A 21,305-nucleotide genomic window follows, 5' to 3' on the forward strand; every position below is an offset into this window, starting at 1 on the left:
CGTTATCCACAGTGAAAGGAGTACTGCACAGACATTGGCTGAAAGGCAATTCACCAAGAATTCAAGCAATTACTCCCAAAGACACAACAACAAAATAACATTACAATTTGCAAAAAGACGAGACAAAGATGTTAAAGGTCAAGCGCCATCCAGATAAATATTCTAAAATAGATATTGTTATGAAAAATACATATAACACTATTCACTTCAATGTCTATACGAAAAAAATAAATATGAGTGTAGAGCGTGTCATCCATGTACAAAGTTGCGGAAGTGTCATTTGACGACATCCAAGTGGTCACCATCTTGGCTGCATCTCCTGTCTGTGACGTCACCCTGGACATTTGCCATTGACAACACGTTGTGCACCTGACTATGGGACACAAAGATGCCCCTTCTGACACGGAAGCTCTTTTCGAAGAAGAGAACATCACACAACCGAGTGAAGTTACCGGGGCAATATTACCCTATTATTTCGAGCCATATTCAGATGATATGCGATGACGGCCAAACCGCCTCCCCGTTCCGATCCACTTCCACGGTGGATGAGGATATGAGCCATCGCGGCCCAGCGCTGCAACGAGCCACCCCGGCCGAGCCGGCCGCCAGCCTGGCCTCGTTGGCAATGCCGAGCCGGCCGCCAGCCTGGCCTCGTTGGCAATGCCGAGCCGGCCGCCAGCCTGGCCTCGTCGGCCTGGGTGGCTCAATTTCGCTGCCGAGGTGGCTTATCATGGCGCCAAGCCGGGCAACTTTCCGGCGTTGTCGTCGCTGCCACCATCGGGGGTCTTGTTCATTGCAGACGACGGCGGCGGCTATGAACAACCCTGTCGGCAATGGCGCACTACGCAGCGTGCGATGACAACACAGTAAAGCGGCCCGGCTCGGCATCGTGATAAGCCACCTGGCGCCGAAGATGAGCCACGCCAGCCGAAGCAGTGACCGCCAGGCTGGCTCATACATACTGCCGCGGCAGCGACAGACTCCCAGAGAGTATGTATGAGCGAGCCTGGCCTGAGCCGTGCTCATCCGCGGGGCACGATGCGGCAGCCTTTGTTGGCGACAACAACAACAAATGACTCACTGTTGTGAGCAAGCAGCATCAGACGTTTAAACGTGTTTGAATTAGATTATTTCGTCAACAAGATGTACATAGATTTCTTGAGGCACAGACCAATCTATGTTTTGGGTGCGTAATTCCACGTCAACTTGGTCAGGTCTCGCCAAATCCTGTACTTGCGTTGGGTTCGTCAGCTCCGGTTCTAACATATGTACAGTGAAGAAAATAAGTATTTAAACATCCTGCTATATTGCAAGTTCTCCCACTTACAAATTATGGAGGGGTCTGAAATTTTCATTGTAGGTGCATGTCCACTGTGAGAGAGATAATTTAAAAAGAAAAATCCAGAAATCACAATATATGATTTTTTAAAGATTTGTGCGATACAGCTGCAAATAACCATTTGAAAACCTGTCTATCAGCTAGAATTCTGGCCCTCAAAGAGCTGTTAGTCCGCCAAGTCCACCTCCACTCCATGTATTATCCTGAATCAGATGCACCTGTGTGAGGTCGTTAGCTGCATAAAGACACCTGTCCACACCATACAATAAGTAAGACTCAAACTTGTAACATGGCCAAGACCAAAGAGCTGTCCAATGCCACCAGAGACAAAATTGTAAAACTTCACGCGGCTGGAAAGGGCTCTGGAGAATTTGCCAAGCAAGCTTGGTGAAAAAATGTCCACCGTTGGAGCAATCATTTGAAAATGGAAGAAGCTAAACATGACGGAGTGGAGCCCCATGCAAGATATCACCTTGTGAAGTCTCAATGATCCTTAGAAAGGTGAGGAATCAGCCCAGAACTACACGACAGGACTTGGTCAATGACCTGAAAAGTGCTGGGACCACCGTTTCCAAGGTGACTGTTGGTAATACACTAAGACCTCATGGTTTGAAATCATGCATGACACGGAAGGTTCCCCTGCTTAAACAAGCACATGTCAAGGCCTGTCTTAAGTTTGCCAATGACCATTTGGATGGTACAGAGAATGTTTTATGGTCAGATGAGACCAAAATGGAACTTTTTGGTCACAATTCCACTAACCGTGTTTGGAGGAAGACGAATGATGAGTTCCATTCCAAGAACACCATCCCTACTGTGAAGTATGGGGGTGGTAGCATCATGCTTTGGGGGTGTTTTTCTTTACATGGGACAGGACGACTGCACTGTATTAAGGAGAGGATGACCGTGGCCATGTATTTTGAGATTTTGGTAAACAACCTCTGTCCCTCAGTCAGACCATTGAAGATGATTGTGGCTGGATCTTTCAACATGAATATGACCTGAAGCACACAGCCAGGAAAACCAAGGAGTGGCTCCGTAAGAAGCATATCAAGGTTCTGGCGTGGCCTTGCCACTCTCCAGACCTAAACCCAATAGAAAATCTATGGAGGGAGCTGAAATTCTGTGTTTCACAGTGACAGCCCAGAAACCTGTGTGGAGGAGTTGGCCAAAATCCCTCCTGCAGTGTGTGCAAACCTGGTGAACAACTATAGGAAACGTTTGACCTCTGTAATTGCAAACAAAGGCTACTGTACCAAATATTAACAATCGTTTTCTCAGGTGTTCAAATACTTATTTGCAAATAAATCTTCAAAAAATAATTCATTCAGATTTCTGGATTTTTCTTTTTAGATTATCTCTCTCACAGCAGTCATGCACCTATGATGAAAATTTCAGAGCCCTCAATGATTTTTAAGTGGGAGAAGGTGCAATATACCAGGGTGTTCAAATACTCATTTTAATCACTGTATATGGTTGAATTACACCTGTTTTTCGAATATGGGAAGTATTAGAAAATTCCTCCTCTACAGTTCCTATCTCTTCCACAGAGCATTCCATATAAACTTCATCAATGCTGTCTATCTCCTTGAGATCCCACTCGCAGCGTGTATAATTGTCTTTGTAGGAAGCCATTGTCTTTACTCAGGGTTGTCTACATGTGACGTCACACGGAAGCAGCTTCAACAGAGCTTCAGTTTTAAACAGAGACATTCGGGTTCCAAAGAAAATGTGCACTAATTTATTTAATTTCTGTTGTGTTGAGAATTTTTAAAATACTTTTTTCAGAAATTTTAGGTACATTTCTGCGATAGACAAATAAAATACATTTCCTCTCCATTAGTACTTTAACTTCTAGAGACATGTCCTGTTGTCTGATTAATCTAAAATTCAGCAGTTTTACCATTTTACCAATGTTAGATCTGGAAGAAAAAGTGGGAAGCTTGCCGACCTGAGAACACAATACCAACTGTAAAGGATAGAGGTGGGAGCATCATGTTGTGATGCTGTTTTGCGACAACAGGAACTGGAGCTCTTCATAAATTAGACAGCATCATGAAGAAAGAACATTACATGGAGTTAGTAAGGCAACAACTCAAGAACATGCATTAATAGGGGACTCTTAATATCCCTCGGTGTGATTGTGACTTTTGTTTGTTTCTCTGTTCCCTTCACCCAGCCTTTCATTTTTATCGCTACCCTACAGGTAGTGTTCTCTGCATCTGGCCGTATTGTCTTTTTTGTCGTTATCTTGGAATCATGGGACAACTACTGTTCTCGATAAAGCTGTTGTTGTGCCCACTGTCATCTCATCCCTCCCCTGGCTGATGAACCTCTCGATGATGTTTTCTGCCTCACTCTACACTCTCCTTCTACATCCCAAACCAAAAGAAATGCTACCTTGAGCCAGAAATGTCTGTCCACCGTTAGAATGACATCAGACTTTCCTCAGCACAGGCTGTTGTTGCGATCACGGCGTGCATGCGGGAACCGGGCACTGCCATATACAAGTGCTAGAGCAGTATTTAGAACAAACTCCCTGTATCACAGTGCTTACAGTCCCCTCCAAAAGTATTGGGACGGCGAGGTCAATTTGTTTGTTTTTGTTGTATCCTGAAGTTAGCTGCGATAGGCTCCAGGAGTCCTGCAACCCTTGTGAGGATAAGCGACTTGGAAAATGGATGGCTGGATGAAGACATTTGAGTTTTAGATCAAAAGATAAACATGAGAAAAGTTTAAAACGACACCTTTTATTTCATGGTATTTAATGTATATCAGAGGTTTTAGATATCCGCTAGTGTTAATGTCGTCCAAATTTCTTTTTTTTTTTGCTGATACAGGATGAATATCGACTAGAGACACCCCACCAACGCCAATTTATGCAGAAATGCAGATAATTCCCAAGGGTTCATATTAATTTTCTTGCAAATGAATAATTTAGGAAATACTGTACAGTATATCTGTGCCATCAGTTAGAATTTTAATTACTAACACTAAAATGTATTCATTTTTGTACAATAACATTTTTTGTGGTGGCACGTTGGACGACTGTTTAGCACCTGCATCTGCTTCACAATTGTGAATACTGTGGTTCAAATGGAGTCATTTAACGTACAGTCAAGTCATGTATGCAGTGTGTTGGCACCCTCTTTTGGTATAAAGTTTATATCGAAGCTAAACAGTCAAAAGTTATTACTCCCTATATCCTTTCCCCGTTATAGCATCAATGACCCCCTTAGATTCATATGAATCTGATTCAGTGACAAATTTGTCCAGTGAAACAGAGGAATAATGTTCCATTAGTGAGACTGATTTACTTTTCTGCTTGCACTGATAGCCTTGAATTTGTGTCCTATAACTAATGTTGTGTTCAGGTTGTCCACAGATGTTGGAAATTTCCAGTTCAGAGTCTGAATTATAATCACAACCCTTCACTCTGAACCAAGATCTCCAACTCAGAGTCGAATTAATCTTACCAGACCAGCAAAGAATTCACGTTATTTGCTTCTCATGTCATCAGTGGTTTGTTGCTTTTTCTTGTATGACGATAAAGCTGGGAAGTGTTGAAAGCGCTTGGCTTTGGGGTTAAGTTTTTCCAAGCTCCGACTTTCAGTGTAAACTGAACACACCATAATGCATGAAGCTCACCCTCCAGCCAGGGTTGTTGTTGTTTTCCTTTCGGTTTGTCCCTTTCGGGGTCGCCACAGCGTATCATCTCAGATGAACTCATAGATATGTTTGGCACAATTTTTACGCCGGATGCCCTTCCTGACGCAACCCTTCTCAGGGAGTGGAGGCCCCAGTGGGATATGAACCCACAACCCCTGGTTTACCAAACCACTGAGCTACGGGGCTCTTCCACTCTCCAACCAGGGTCCGAAAGAGAATTGCAAACTGCTACCATGTAAAACAGGAAACTCGAGCTCATTTGAAAACGCCACTTAAAAAAAAAAAAAAAAAAAGTTATCTTCAGTAAGGTTCTAGTACGAGGGACAGCATCTTGGAAGTGTAATATGGAAACAACTTCTCAGGTGGTGAGTAAATGTTTTCTCATTAGAGGGTACTAAGAGACCAAAATAAATAAAATGCATGACTTCGATGAAAGTCGGCTACTTTTGCCTAGCTTCACTTTGGTGCTCTGGAAGCAATCTGACTGTACATGTATACTGAATTTTTGCTGGTTAGTAAGTCAGTCAGTCAGTCATCTTGTCAAGAAATAAATCACTTTTTGAAATTTTATGCTCGAAAAATGTCGTTAGAATTTTAAATTTTAATTCTTGATTGCACAAAAAGCTTTCCATATAGAATAGAGGTACAGACATACCATACTTTCTTTCTGGGGACGATGATTGGCTCTGAAGAGTCTGTGACACCAAATACAAAAATGTGTTGTGGACTTATTTCGACAAGTGAAAATTCAAAATAAAAACATTTGTCATCTGAGCTGCTTTTACGTTAATTGGTTTTAAACTAAGACTACCATGAACAGAAATAATAGATTTTAAAAAAAGTGCCCACACAATTGAAATAAATGCATGACAATAATAGATAGAGGTATGAAGGCTGAATTTACTTGCCTTTTTTGGCTTCTACAGGTTGTTGGCGAAAAACTGAGATCCCAACAAAATTCCTTAAAAAGAAAGGCGGGTGGGGGTTCACTTTACACAATACGTGTAAATGTAAATATGACCTACCAGTATAATTTATAAACAGAAATGGGTATGAATTTTAAATCAATGATTTCATACTTCTAACGCTTTTGAGGAGTTCAATAAATTATGACAGCATACTGCAGATTGACCTCGTCAAAGGACGCAACCCATGAATGAAAGGGGGGAAAAGTCCAACAGAGAAACTCGTCTAGATAACTGTCTTGTGCCAAGATAAAAGTGGAATTTATCTTACCTATGAAACAACACCTGCTCGAGATTGGGGAACAAAATTCCGTTGTTTTTGAAGATGTACTGACATACTTGCCTCCCGGGCGCCGCCATGTTGCTCAAACGCAAAGAACTTTGGGAGGCAGAAACCATCGAGAGTGATCGAGGGGAATCATTGTTAGGGAAAAATTACGATAAAGTATTTTATTTTAAGAATACGACGTCAATGTTGAGAGTTTGAATTAAAGTTTTATATTTCGTTGTTTTGTAATGTCTAATTTTTATTGATATGAAATGACATGTTTTAAATCGTAATCATATATGTTAACACCCCACCACGTATTTGGAGAGTCTGTTGAGTCACACTGCAAGTGGGAGCTCGTCGAAGGAGAGCACGTCGCACGTGGTCAGAAACGCACTTACTAATTTTGGAGAAAGACACTAAAAAAAAATAAACTGGATAAAAAATAGGGTTAGGGTTAGAAAATGAACATAATATATTAAATATGCTGTTCATAAAAGAGGCGCCATGGCGGCGATTGGAGGGCATATCTTTTGGCATTTACTCTGCCGAAGAGATAAGGTGAGGTTGTTCGCTTTTGGCGTCGTGCTGAAATTTAAAAATGTTTCAAGAGTGATGTAAACTGATAGCAGCTTCCCCGTTTAGTCCAGGATGTGACTTATCTTCTTGTCAGTAGACCACTGTCTTCCTTTTAGCAACAAACTTTCTTTACATTTTGCTGATGTCACATTTTAATCCTGACCCCCACCACAGTATTTGGGATGCAGCTATCAGGCATACGTTGTGAGTAACTTGTTTCTTTTGATATTGTTTAGGAAGTTGAGTGTAAAGTCCATCACAAACTCAAAGTTGCTCGATGGTGTTGGGAATGCGGCCCCAAATAGCCTGTATGACCTGGCCCTGGGACCAGCAGACAACAAAGAGGTAAATGTGTAAAAAAAGAAAAAAAATGGCTGTCATACATAATGTTTCCCAAAACGGTCAATGTCTAGTATGTTACTACTATATTCGAAAATACTTATTATTAAAATAGACTTACAGAGAGGAAATTAAATCAAATGAAATGAGCCCCATTTAATCAAAATTGAATGTCTTTATTGCACTTTTTATGTCGCAATTCAGCCCAAATTTTCTTGCCCTCAAATCAATGCAACTCTGATTCTGATGTGCTTGTCTTACTAGTTGAAAATGTTTCAAAAGGACATTTTCCGTTTTTATTATTTTTTTCATTTTTTTTTTCCCAATGGCTTCCGCTAGATTCATCTTATTTTCTGTATCATACTGAGAGCAAGTGGAATTGGAAGATTATATCAAGCTTTACACACGCGCACACACAAAAAAATAAGAATCATTATGACCAGATAGTTTTCTATAATGTTAAAATCCTAGAGAAGTGATTTTTGATGCCAAAATTGAGTAACATTTTCCATCTTTATCCCAACCACAGAAAGTCGCAAATAAATTCCAATTTAAAAAAAACATGTGGTAAGGGGTGATATCCCAACAATGTAATGTGAAAAGTATTGTTTTACCTTGGGTGAAACAATGAGAAGATGGGATTTTAATGGACCTCAACTAAATTCATATGCCTGAAATTCAGCACAGTGAAATGGAAACAAAATGCGACCTCCTTTTTCTGGATTGAGCAACACATTGCCACTGTATGTATGTGTGGAGATATATATATATATATATATATATATATAATATATATATATATATATATATATATATATATATATATATATATATATATATATACACACACACACACACACACATGCATTTTAGTCAAACATCCTAACCCTAATCTTGAACAAATTTTACAAATCTTTGAATGTTTATTATGACGCCCCGTAGCTCAGTGGTTAGAGCACTGGTTTGGAAAACCAGGGGTTGTGGATTCGTATCCCACTGGAGCCTCCACTCCCTGAGAAGGGTTGCGTCAGGGAGGGCATCCGGCGTAAAAATTGAGCCCTCCGTACATGGCACTTAACCACGCCTCCTGAAGTGACGTCACGCCACATGGGCTGACGTCAGACAAACAATTAGGAAAAATATTGGCGCAGCAAGAAAGGAATAGAGCGAAACTGTCCGATTTACTGGCTGATTTCTCACTCGCATTCTTAGCTTAGAGTGAAATATCGTTGAAAAGCAGACAGCAGGGTTCAAGTATTTCACCGAGGGGTATTTCAATGGTATTTACATGCATATCGACGGAGAAAACATTGATATTAGTGCGAGATCATTCCAGAGTCAGAGGAAGACCGAGAAGCCACATAATATAATATGTTATAACCCAAAGACGAATTCCTCATTGACAGTTTCTTATTTTCGTGTTACATATCACAGTTGTGTGCAGAATCTGTATATGTATCTGTATAGCCGTTTGTGAACCACTGTATGAAGGAAAAGAAGGCGAGGCTTGATTTATGAGTTGTTTCTCTCGTTTTCTTTGTGTAACGTCACACGCTCCCCTCAATAATTATTCTTGAATTAGTGCAAAACCTACGCAACTCCCGACCGAGTATGACAATCACTACTTTAGTGTCCTCAAACATCCTTCCTTTAGTCTTGGTGTCTCGGTGCACGTCGAAGGCTTTTAGGACTGCTAGTCCGGTTTAGCTTAGCTAATTAGCCGCGAACAATGGGACACGTTTGTGCAGTCAGATCATCGCAAAATATCGCTCAACACAGATCAAGTGTGACAATAATTCACACGTAGCTATATTATGCAAGCGAAGAACTGCTAATTCATTTATATGAGACATGTATTGAAAATCAAATTTAGGGTTTACCTTCGTGCAAACATATCTGTTCCGGTTGATGAATTCAGTTGATTATGCGGTCTTCCTCAAAGTTTTATCCATCAAAGACATTTTTCGTACTCGGTCTTCTGTTCCGGTTGATTTTAGATGGATTCAGTTGATTATGCGGTCTTACACAAAGTTTGATCAATCAAAGACATTTTTCGTACTGGGTCTTCGGTTTTGGAAAGGGTACGAATTGAACTCCACCAACTAGCCTTTCAGGATACCTGTCGTCACTATTATAAAGTCCGTGACTACACCTCTGAACCATATCTATTGTTAAAGAACCCAAATACGCGATAAAACGCCAACAGAAGCTATACTGGACCATCCAGCCAGCGTTGTCTGAGATTTGAGTCAGAGATTGTGCAGATCTCTGGCCTCTGATTGGTCAGTGACGCGGATTGCGCAACATCCACGGAGGGGTCAATTGTGCCAAACATATGTGCGTTCATCTGAGATGACACGCTGTGGGGACCCCGAAAAGCACAAGCCGAAAGAAACTTTTCGTAACACATTGTATCTGCAGTTTAATTTTGTGAAATTATGAGTCATTTAAATCATCCAATTTTGTGGGTACGACTGACCGTGGTGACTGTTAAATTTAAGATATTGTGACTATTTTGTTTTTTTTTTCCATCAGGCATGTTCAACTTGCTGTCAGGATTTCAACAACTGTCCAGGACACCTGGGACATGTTGAGCTGCCACTACCTGTGTACAACCCACTGTTTTTTGATGTAAGAATTGTGCACACCCACAATTACCACATTCATTTTTGCTTGAGACAAGTTTAGCCCAACTAATATAGCGTTTGTTTGTAGGCTGATTCTGATATTTGATATTCAAATAAATGGGCTTTTCATGATCAGGTGTTCGGGGGCTTATCACTGATCAGCAAGTTGAAAAACCTGATAACTGATCTGGTTAAAAGATGGAGGAATGAGTCCATTTCAATGCCTCGTGGCTGTTAACAGTTTTGCAGAAATGTGCATGGCAAACGTCATCGAAGTGAGTGATCGCCCGACTAGTTAAAGTGTATTGAATGTCCTCAGTGCACCTTTTTGCTCATATTATATAGGTTTTTTTTTTTTTAATGCAGAATTTGAATCTGAATTCCGTTATGAAGGAAATATATTTAGTTTTCGATTATCGGCAAAAAATGATTGCAAATTGCTGCATTCGCCGAAAAAAGACGAAAACGAAGTGGAAACAGCTGGGTAGGAACGTGACGTCATAGCCGGTGTCAACAATGGCGAGCATTGGAATACACAGTAAGAACGGTGATGAATTTTCCGATATTTCGAACGATGAACACTATTCTGAAGGGTCCCACAAACACGGTGAAGAATACAAACTTTATAAAGGAGTTAAAAGTTATCAATTTGAGCCGGATAGACGGCACACACGTTCGAATGCAGACAAAGTGGCTGGCCATCAAGTGCTGAGCAAGCAGTCCGATGCATGGAACAGGATATGCCTCGTGTTGGAAACAAAGACTAGAAAGAATTTGTAAAGTTCTTGTTTGGTTTAGTCATAAACTGATAAGTAAATACTTCAATATCCTGAATGTATATATGATAATTTCGGTCTTTTAAAATTATGCAAACGCCGTGTATTTAGAAAACAGGTACGCGATTACCGGCTGTTCATTGTATAGTGCGATGGATCTGCCTGTGCTTGTATGAGAAACTATGCAGTACGATGTGTGTCACGAATTTGCGTGGGCAAGGCTCATTTAGTATCGCAACAAAACAAACAGAAGATGTAGTAGTCCACAGTCTTAAGTTGGTATATTTTCACAAATAAGAATTTGAATGAACAAAATCCATTTAAAATGTTGCCACATTTATTTGAGACCAATAGCTGGTGATATCAAATTAGAGGGACAGCCAAAGTTGGATGTTTTTTAGACAAGGTTCGAGAGAGCAAAGTTTTATGGTTTGGACATGTCCAGAGGCGAGAGAGTGAGTAGATTGGTAGAAGGGTGATGAGGATGGAGTTACTAGGCAAAAGCGTGAGAGGAAGACCAAAGAAAAGGTTGATGGAAGTTGTGAGGGAAGACATGAGGACAGTGGGTGTTAGAGAGGATGATGCAGGAGATAGGCTGAGATAGAAAAAGATGACACGCTGCGGCGACCCCTAACAGGACAAGCCGAAAGGAAAAGAAGAAGCTGGTGATATCTTGCATCTCTGTCGAAAAGGTTCTCGAAGCCTGCTAGAGACTCCTCTCAAATGTCCCTTTCATACCCAAAATTCTTGTTATTTTTCAACTCGTTTTTGAGAAATTTCAATCAGGTTTCCAAACTCATCGCAGTACAGAATCTACCAAAGTTCTAAATGATATAAAGTTGAAAACTGACTCAGGAAAGGGGTCCATTTTGGTCTTGTTGGATCTCAGTATGGCTTTTTATACAGTAGATCATAATATACTGCAGAAAAGGTTAGAAACCTGGGTACAACTAAATGGAACAGTCCTTAAATGGTTAAGGTCCTACCTGCAGGAAAGGAGCTACTTTGTAACCATTGGAATTGCTCAATCTCAACAAAGGGCAATGACCTATGGCAGGGGTGCCCAGATTTTTTTTTTTTTTTTTTTTTTTTTTTAAACCCCAAAATCTACTTTTGAAGCAGCCAGCCTCTCGTGATCGGGGGGAGGGGGTGAATCTTTTTTTTTGTTTGTTTTAGAATGACCAATAATACCAAGTCACAAAGATCTACCCACTATAAAAATGCAAAACATTTATTTTAAAGTATATTAATTCTTTGTGTAAATGTAGGTTTGTGTGTCCTGCATCACCCAGGCACTCATATTTGACGAGCGCGACCGCACTCGTGCGCCTCCGTGCTTGCAAATCTGTACAGTCGAGCACGAAAAATCACGCGCGTAATAATTTGTTAGGGATAGAAAGACACAGATGTTTTAACCAGTCATGCACTGTGCTCCCATGCTCTAACCTATTCCTGTAAAAGGTTGCTTTGCCTTGGTTTTTCTTATTTTCAGAAACTCTTTCTGTTGATTCGTGGCTCATGTCTGAAGTGCCACATGTTGACATGTTCACGACCAGCTGTCCACCTTCTGTTGAACCAACTAAAATTACTGGACCATGGAGCAATGCACCAAGTTTACCACATAGAAGAAATACTTAGCCAGGTGAGGATTCATCTAAACATAACATTGAATTCCACCTTCAGTAATGACATTCAGTAGAATACACTTTAAATCTACAGGCTGAATGAAATGTGGATATACATTGAGACATTTGAAAAATAATTTTCTTCCAAGATACTTGTGGTATCACAAATATTGAATGGAGCCACAATCCCATCCAAAGTTGTTACACACTCCACCATTACATAAGAAAGCATAGTTTTGAGGATGAACACAAAAGCGTGAAATGAATACATTTATGTAGTTTACTTTTTGATTACAATTGCTCTCTCTCTATCTATTGGATATTTTAAACTTTTTTTTAACAAATAAAAACCGGAAAAGTGGGCGTGCAATATTATTCGGCCCGCTTGCATTAAAACTTTGTACAGTCACCTTCTGCTGCAATTACAGCTGCAAGTCGCTTGGGGTGTGTCTGCGTCTCACTTTTGCACATAAAGAGATTGAAATTCTTGCCCATTCTTCCTTGCAAAACAGCTCGAGCTCAGTGAGGTTGGATGGAGAGCGTTTGTGAACAGCAGTCTTCAGCTCTGCCCACAGATTCTTGATTGGATTTAGGTCTGGACTTTGACTCGGCCATTCTAACAACTGGATGTGTTTATTTGTGAACCATTCCATTGTAGATTTGGGTTTTTGTTTTGGATCATTGTCCTTTTGGAAGATAAATCTCCATCTATGTCTCAGGTCTTTTGCAGACTCCAACAGCTTTTCTTAAAAAATGGTCCTGTATTTGGCTCCATTCATCTTCCCATCAGTTTTAACCATCTTTGCTCCCCTGCTGAAGAAAAGCAGGCCCAAACCATGAGGCCATCGTGTTTGACGGTGGGGATGGTGGATTCAGGGTGATGAAATGTGTTGCTTTTACCCCAAACATATCGTTTTACATTGTGGCCAAAAAGTTCGGTTTTGGTTTCATCTGAGCAGAGCACCTTCTTCCACATGTTTGGTGTGTCTCCCAGGTGGCTTATGGCAAACTTTAAGTGAGACTTTTTATGGATATCTTTGGGAAATGGCTTTCTTCTTGCCACTCTTCCATAAAGGCCACAATTGTGCAATGTACGACTGATTGTTGTCCTATAGACAGACTCTCCCACCTCAGCTGTAGATCTCTGCAGTTCATCCAGAGTGATAATGGGACTCTTGGCTGCATCTTTGATTAGTCTTCTTGTTTGAGCTGAAACTTTAGAGGGACAGCTGCGTCTTGGTAGATTTACAGTGGTCTGATACTCCTTCCATTTCAATATGATTGCTTGGGAAATCCAGGTTTAAACCTCTCCACAACAGTATCTCAGACCTGCCTGATGTGTTCCTGTCTTCATGATGCTCTCTGCACTTGAAATAGAACCCTGAGACGATCACAGAGCAGGTGCATTTATACAGAAACTTGTTTACACAGAGGTGGATCGTATTTATCACCTTCAGTCAACATTGGATCATTCAGAGATCCTCACTGATCTTCTGGTGTGAGTTTGCTGCAATGAAAGTAAAGGGGCCGAATAATATTGCATGCCCCACTTTTCAGTTTATTCCTTAAAGTATAAAATATGCAATAAATTTCATTGTACTTCATGATTGTCTCCCACTTGATTCTTGACAAAAATAAAAACAAATCTTTGTTTGCACTGTATGTATATACATATACACACACAGTGAAGAAAATAAGTATTTGAACACCCTGCTATATTGCAAGTTCTTCCACCTGATAACCATGGAGGGGTGTGAAATTTTCATCGTAGGTGCATGTCCACTTTGAGAGAATCTAAAAATGCAGAAATCACAAGGTACAATTTTTTTTTTCAATGATTTTACTTGTGTGATACAGCTGCACATAAGTATTTGAACACCTGAGAAAAACAATGTTAATATTTGGTACAGTAACCTTTGTTTACAATTACAGAGGTCAAATGTTTCTTGTAGTTGTTCACCAGGTTTGCACACATTGCAGGAGGGATTTTGGCCCACTCCTCCACACAGAGCTTCTAGAGATCAGACAGGTTTCTGGGCTGTAGCTGAGAAATACAGACTTTCAGCTACCTTCAATGATTTTCGATTGGGTTTAGGTCTGGAGACTAGTTAGGCCACGCCAGAACCTTGATATGCTTCTTACGGAGCCACTCCTTGGTTTTCCTGGCTGTGTGCTTCAGGTCATTGTCATGTTGAAAGACCCAGCCATGACCCATCTTCAATGCTCTGACTGAGGGAAAGAGGTTGTTCCCTGAAATCTCACAATAGATGGCCGCGGTCATCCTCTCCTTTATACAATGCAGTCGTCCTGTCCCATGTGCAGAAAAACGCTACCAAAGCACATTGGTGGAATTATTATTTTATTATTATTATTAGTGGAATTATGACCAAAAAGATCCATTTTTGTCTCATCTGACCACAAAACCTTCTCCCATGACTGCTTTGTATCATCCAAATGGTCATTGGCAAACTTAAGACGGGCCTAGACGTTCTGGTTTAAGCAGGGGAACCTTGCGTGCCATGCATGATTTAAAACCATGACGTCTTATTGTATTACCAACAGTCACCTTGGAATCAGTGGTCCCAGCTCTTTTCAGGTCATTAACCAAGTCCTGTTGTGTAGTCTGGGCTGGTTCCTTTCTAAGGTTGATTGAGACCTCACGAGGTGATATCTTCCATGGGGCCCCACTCCGATTGAGATTGAGAGTCATGTTTAGCTTCTTCCATTTTCTAATGATTGCTCCAACAGTGGACCTTTTTTCGCCAAGATGCTTGAAAATTTCTCCATAGCCTTTTCTAGCTGTGTGGAGTTGTGCAATTTTGTCTCTGGTGTCTTTGGACAGCTTTTAGGTCTTGGCCATGTTACAAGTTTGAGTCTTACTGGTTGTATGGGGTGGACAGGTGTCTTTCTGCAGCTAATGGGCTCACACAGGTGCATCTGATTCAGAATAATACATGGAGTGGAGGTGGACTTTTAAATGCGGACTAACAGGTCTTTGAGGGTCAGAATTCTAGCTGATTGACAGGTGTTCAAATACTTATTTGCAGCTGTATCACACAAATAACTCGTTAAAAAAATCATACATTGTGATTTCTGGATTTTTCTTTTGAGATTCTCTCTCTCACAGTGGACATGCACCTACGATGAAAATTTAATACCCCTCCATGATTTCTAAGTGGGAGAACTTGCAATATAGCAGGGTGTTCAAATACTTATTTTATTCACTGTATGTATGTGTGGAGATATATATATATATATATATATATATATATATACACACACACACATACACGCATTTCAGTAAAACATCCTAACCCTAATCTTGAACAAATTTTACAAATCATTGAATGTTTATTATGACGCCCCATAGCTCAGTGGTTAGGGCACTGGTTCCCGCTGGGGCCTCCACTCCCTGTGAAGGGTTGCGTCAGGAAGGGCATCCGGCGTAAAAATTGTGCCAAACATTTATGTGCGTTCATCTGAGATGACATGTTTATTATAATATGAATAAATTGAGTTCTTGTGGGTGTGTGCCCTCATGAAGATTTGTATACTAGTCCTTATAAATGTGATAAAGGCTCAGATTATTTTTTTTCCGTGTGTATGTGTTTTAATCTATTCTCGTACTTTTATCATTTTTATGGTAGTTTCTGGAGTTGACAGACAAAGCCACGGCTGATGAAATTGCAACCATGCTCAAAGAGTTCACAGATTCAGTGGTAACTGAAGGCTCAGAAAACATCAAACCGGTCAGTAGACAAACATTGGTGCTTTTCTTTTTTTGTTTTTGTTACCGAAATATAATACATTACCCATCCTTCAGCTGTCATCTTATGGTGGTGAATTTTGTGTCCCAATAATACTTATCACTAAGTGGTTGGAGGCCTCTTGGCCCCTCCCCTAGGTTGGTAACCCATGGCAATCCGGAGGACTTTCATCACTGCTCTTTGGGAGGGAAAGATGCTGAGCTGATGTGCAAGTTTGACAAAATCTGACTTGCTATATTCCATCTCACCTCAATACACATCTTGGGCTCTGGCACCAGTCTTCTCTGGAGTTGGCCACAGTGAGAGGCACCGAGCAGAGTTTGACATCTCTGTGCCTGTGCATTGGTGTTTACCTTTGTGAAAAGAGGGTAGCCTTCTTCCACCCTCAGGTGGGGCGACGGGTCCATAGTGTTGTCAATATCCGTGCACTACATCTCAGAGTAGCTACCCTTCTTGGAGTCTATGGAGGAGTTGGTTGAGAGTGTCCCTGGTGGAGACTCTCTCATTTTGCTCTGGGACTTCATTGCTCACATGGACAATGAAAGTGAGACCTGGATATAGGGCACTGCTGACCTCATCTTGGTATGTTGTGAGTTGGTAGGGAGAAAAATTTAATGGCCTCAATTCTATTGACATGCCTTCCCTATCGTTAGGTTGAAAGGTCAAGTGTCATCCCTATAAACATTCGAGAATATATATTGTAATGAAAAATACATATAACATTATTCACTTCAATGTGTCTACAAAAAAATAAATGTGAGTGCAGAGTACGTCATCCATGCGCAAAGTTGCAGAAGTGTCATTCAATGACATCCAAGTGGTTGCCATATTGGCTGCATCCCCTGTCCGTGACGTCACCTGGACATTCGCTAATAATAACACACGCTGGACCCTATCATGGGAGACGAACATGCCCCTTCTGACATGGTAGCTCTTTTCGAAAAGGAGAACATCACACACAGAGTTAAGTTAGCAGGGCAATATTACCCTATTGTTTCGAGCCATATTCAGATGATATGCAATCTCGGCCAAACCGCCTACCCGTCCGATCCACTTCCGCGGTGGAAATGACCGATCGTGCCTCATTGCAGCTGGCCGGTGTGGCTCATTTTCGGCGCTGAGGTAGCTTATCACTGAGCCGAGCCGTGCTGCTTTAGAAAAACCACCGTTGGACTGGGGCGCTTTACTGCATTGTCGTTGCACACGGCTGAGTGAGGCTTTGTCGGCTGCATTCTTCAGAGCCGCCGCCGTCCGCAAGCCCGACGCGCAGCCTTCGCCGAAGCTGTAACCTGTCAGAGGTGTTCCTAGAAAAGCAGCTAAGACAAGCCTGAGGACTGTAGAGAGTGAACTCAAACCAACCAAGATTGTCTTTCTCGCAAGGGACAGATGGAGGACGCACTGTGTGAGCTTCCTCAGACTGCCAAAGTGGTAGTCCCTGTCTGCTCTTTTTTATTGCTTTCTCAGGTCAAAGGGTAACATGATTACAGTGAAAATGCTGACACAGATGGCTACACCAACAGCGCATAAACACTACGGTACATGTTTCTTCAAGGCTGCAAGAGTGTCCCGATAAACCCGCAAGAGAAAAAGCATGGCATTGTTTCAAGCTATATTTATGACATTTGGGGGTATCCTCTTGTGGTAGAAGGGCGTTATCTCCTCCCAGTGTTGAGGAGTATATGCTTAAGATCTGAAGGGAAACATCCTGAGGTTAGGATGGAGACATCGCTTACCAGTGTTCAGGTGTGTTAGCTTGAGGTTGGCAAGGGGGCATCACCTCCCAGGTGTCACTGGGTCACACTGCAAGACACGCACACAGCTCACAAAGAGAAAAATTCAGACTAAGTCTAACAGAAACAAACTCATGATAAAACAACCCTAATAGCAACTATAGTGGTAATGATATACTTTTATCATGATAACTAACAGTAATAAATTCCTAATCACCAACGAATGCGGCGCCTCAGTTTCATTTTCGGCACTGAGGTGGCTTATCACGGAGCCGAGCTGGGCTGCTTTTGGGCGTTGTTCATAGCCGTCGCCGTCCGTGATTAACAACATAGTCGGGCCGGGGCGCTTTACGGCATTGTCGCACGTGGCTGAGTTCGGCATTGTCTGCAGCGTTGTTCAGAGCCGCCGCCGTCTGCGAGGCCGACGCAACCTTCGCTGGCGACGCGACACAGCTGTCTGACGCACATAACACATTTAGCACGCCTGTCATACGTACGCGGATCATTTGTTACATTATGAGAGACCGATTACGTGGTCCACTCCAAACTATTATTTTTTTTTTAGTAGCCGTATACAGACCTACCTGTCATTTGGAACCCATGAAGCTCTCGTCCTCTGCACCCGTGCAATCCATTTTTTTACGATGAACCGGCTCTCTTGCAAACTTATGAAGGGTAAATCCATCCTCCTGTGTGTGCAAGCAATGTCCAGCAATGCAACTAGCGGGCATTTTGGCTAACACACAGGAACAACGAGCTACCTTCCTGGAGGTAAAACTAATGGAAACAAACGAGTCCACTTGGCAGCATCGCTGTCCTTTACGTCACTTCCTGCTTCTTCTCGAAAACAAATCCCTCGAGAGGATTTTCATGGCAGGAGTTACACAAAGCTGTATACGTCAAAATCATGCTTTGTGGTGAAAAAACACATGGGCACATATTGGCTGACGTATTTTCATTTATAACATACTAAAAATGATCCATTTCATGACAGTAGCCCTTTAACATTTTAGACCAGGGGTACCAAACTGATTTTTGTAGTGGGCCACATTGTAGTTTTAGTTTTCCTCAGAAGGCTATATGACTGTGAAACCATTAAAATCTTTAATTTACACATGACATTTATGAAGTAGTTTTGGAATCAGAAAACAGGGTTAGTGGGTTTTTCAACGATTGTTCGTGTTTGGTAACACAAAAAAACGCATGGGTCCATGCCGGCTGCCGTTTTTTTCATTCATAACATACTAAAAATCATGCATTTCATGACAGTGGCCCTCTGAGGTCACAGGGAGTTCAAAAAGCACCTTAGTGCCTGCCTGAAGTTTCTCAATGGTTTGGATGTTGTTGGGCTGTCCTGGGTTATCACACCATGCAACATCGGGTGGACGTTGGGAACAGTGCCTCTGGATAGGTAGACTTCAGTGTTGCCAGACTTTTTTCAGAAGGGCGACTGGAGGGTTTGTTCCAACTGCAGGGGGAGTCACACAGCCTTCTCAGTAAGGTCTATTCTGGGGTCCTGTAGTTGTGAAGCTGTCTGGAAATCGATTCAGGAGAAGCAATTTAGTTGTCGTCCTTGCTGTGGAGCAGTGGACCACAGCTTCACTCTCAGAAGTGTCCTTGAGAGTGCATGGGATTTTGCCCAACCAGTCTACATGTGTTTTGACTTGAATTAGGTATTTGCCCATGTCCCTTGGGTGTACTCCAAGAATATGGGCTGTTCGATCTCTGTATGATAGGTGTCAGAGTTTGGTCCACGTTCACAGTTTAATATGTTTACAGTGACACCTGGTGAGGTGTTTGAGTACATCCTACTAGAAGGAGGACCCAGGACATGCTGGGAAGTATGTCTCCTGGCTGGCCTGGGAATGAATGCCTTGTCATCCCCCCCAGAAGAGCTGGATGATGTGGTTGGGGAGAGGAAAGTCTGGTGTTCCCTGTTTAAGATACTAACCCTCCCCCCACCATCAACCTGACCTCAGATAAGCGGACGAAAGTGGGTGTAGGCACATTATCGTATTTTATGTTGGATGGATGGATCAAGATGTAAACACTGTGTATTCTCGTGAATAAGAATTATTTGTGCCATTTTGTCCGTTTTATAATATATGTCTCTCCCCCTACCCCCTTTCAGATAAGACATCTTGTTGAAAAGAAAAGCAGTTTGATAAATGATTTTTGGAAAATCAACATGAAATCTCGAAACTGTCCCCACTGCAGGTAATAGTATATCAACGGTTTGTGCTTGAATGTCAAGTCTGAGTTTTTTAGCTTGGCCAGCTTCAATGATGGACAACTATTATAAGAGCATTAGAATCTCCTGTTTACCTTTTATTCATTTTTGTTTTTAATAATGCATGACCTGACTGTTATGTAAAGAGTGGAATTTTTTTCCCTTCCAAATAGATTAATTTACATTTAAAATGAGTTTTATTACTTACATTAGTGAAACTAACAAACGTTTGTGTGTGTGAAAATAGGAGCAAGCGGTTCACCTTACGACGTGAGCACAACAGTAAGCTGATTGTCACAATGCCTTCAGAATCAAAAAGATTGGGAAAAACTGATGGTGAGTTTTTTTATCATTTTAAATATTAAATAAACATTAAATATTCTCGTGCAAACTGTTGTTCTTTCTACCCACTTAATGTTGTGAGTCCAGTCTAATCAGAGTTGAAAGGCAAGTCCCCCTCCAGCGAAAGGAAAGTCCTATAAACTACCTCTTACTCTAAATCAACTGGATTGTCCCTACTTCCTTGCCCTGAATAAGATAATGTCACAGAAAACATACATTAAATACATTCTAGAAATGCACAGTAACTATCAGCACTAGAGATGGAACAATATCTGCAGTATATATCACTGTCTGGTTAGTCATTGTTCTAATCTCACGGTACAATAGTTATTTTGGTATTTATGGGAACACTTGCAGTATTGCAAGAAGAGTCACTGTATTGCAGGAACATTCCTGGCACAGAATCGGTGGGCCAAAGAGGTGAAAGCAGGAGATCCCATGAACCAAATTTTCTTGCTGTTCTTCTTAACTCGTGCTGAGTCCTCAATAGATTTTCATACAGCCTCCAATTCCAATGAAGTTGGGGCATTGTGTTAATCATAAAAACAGAATACAATAATGTTGAAATGACGGTAAAACCATATTTAATTGAATACACTACAAAGACAAGATATTTATTGTTCAAACTGATAAACTTTGTTTTTAGCAAATTAACTTGCTATTTTATGGCTCCAACATGTTCCAAAAAAGCTGGGAAAGGGTCATGTTTTCATGTGTGTTACATCACCTTGTCTTTTAACGTTCAATAAAAGTTTGGGAACTGAGGACACTAATTGTTGAAGCTCTAAAGGTGGAGTTATTTTGAGTTTTTGCTTGTCGTACAACTTCAGCTGTTCAAGAGTCTGGGTTGCCGTTGTCGTATTTTACACTTCATCATGCACCATGCATTTGCCTGCATTGCAGACAGGCCGGTGTGATGGTCTGAGCGCTCCTGGTGCTGAAAAGTCTTCTTGTGATTAATGCGGATGCGCATATATTAATGTAAATATTTTGTAAACATCTGGCCAGCCTGAAACTTCCCCATCCACGTTTCAACGTGTGCCATTCGA

At 41.4% G+C, this 21,305-nt stretch overlaps 2 protein-coding genes across 5 annotated transcripts in view; one reads left to right on the forward strand and one right to left on the reverse strand.

Annotated features, from left to right (window-relative positions):
• The window catches only part of ptcd3 (pentatricopeptide repeat domain 3), a 40,045-nt gene extending 33,355 nt beyond the window's left edge, over positions 1 to 6,690 (reverse strand). Inside the window, exons 1-4 of one of the 4 annotated variants that reach the window (XM_061834949.1) lie at positions 6,556 to 6,690; positions 6,245 to 6,352; positions 5,917 to 5,969; positions 5,664 to 5,703 (exon numbers count right to left, since the gene is read on the reverse strand). In XM_061834949.1, the coding sequence (XP_061690933.1) occupies positions 5,664 to 5,703; positions 5,917 to 5,969; positions 6,245 to 6,333 (182 nt within the window). In that variant the 5' untranslated portion in view covers positions 6,334 to 6,352; positions 6,556 to 6,690. The other 3 variants (XM_061834950.1, XM_061834947.1, XM_061834948.1) reach the window with 3 other exon arrangements.
• Positions 6,662 to 21,305, forward strand: part of polr1a (RNA polymerase I subunit A) — an 85,365-nt gene continuing 70,721 nt past the window's right edge. Inside the window, exons 1-7 of the mRNA XM_061834946.1 lie at positions 6,662 to 6,802; positions 7,057 to 7,165; positions 9,695 to 9,790; positions 12,055 to 12,204; positions 15,835 to 15,936; positions 19,816 to 19,901; positions 20,162 to 20,250. Of these exons, the coding sequence (XP_061690930.1) occupies positions 6,726 to 6,802; positions 7,057 to 7,165; positions 9,695 to 9,790; positions 12,055 to 12,204; positions 15,835 to 15,936; positions 19,816 to 19,901; positions 20,162 to 20,250 (709 nt within the window). The 5' untranslated portion in view covers positions 6,662 to 6,725. The remainder of the gene's footprint in view (positions 6,803 to 7,056; positions 7,166 to 9,694; positions 9,791 to 12,054; positions 12,205 to 15,834; positions 15,937 to 19,815; positions 19,902 to 20,161; positions 20,251 to 21,305) is intronic.

This window comes from Syngnathoides biaculeatus, chromosome 11 (genome assembly GCF_019802595.1).
Source record: "Syngnathoides biaculeatus isolate LvHL_M chromosome 11, ASM1980259v1, whole genome shotgun sequence".
Taxonomy (NCBI): Eukaryota; Metazoa; Chordata; class Actinopteri; order Syngnathiformes; family Syngnathidae; genus Syngnathoides; species Syngnathoides biaculeatus.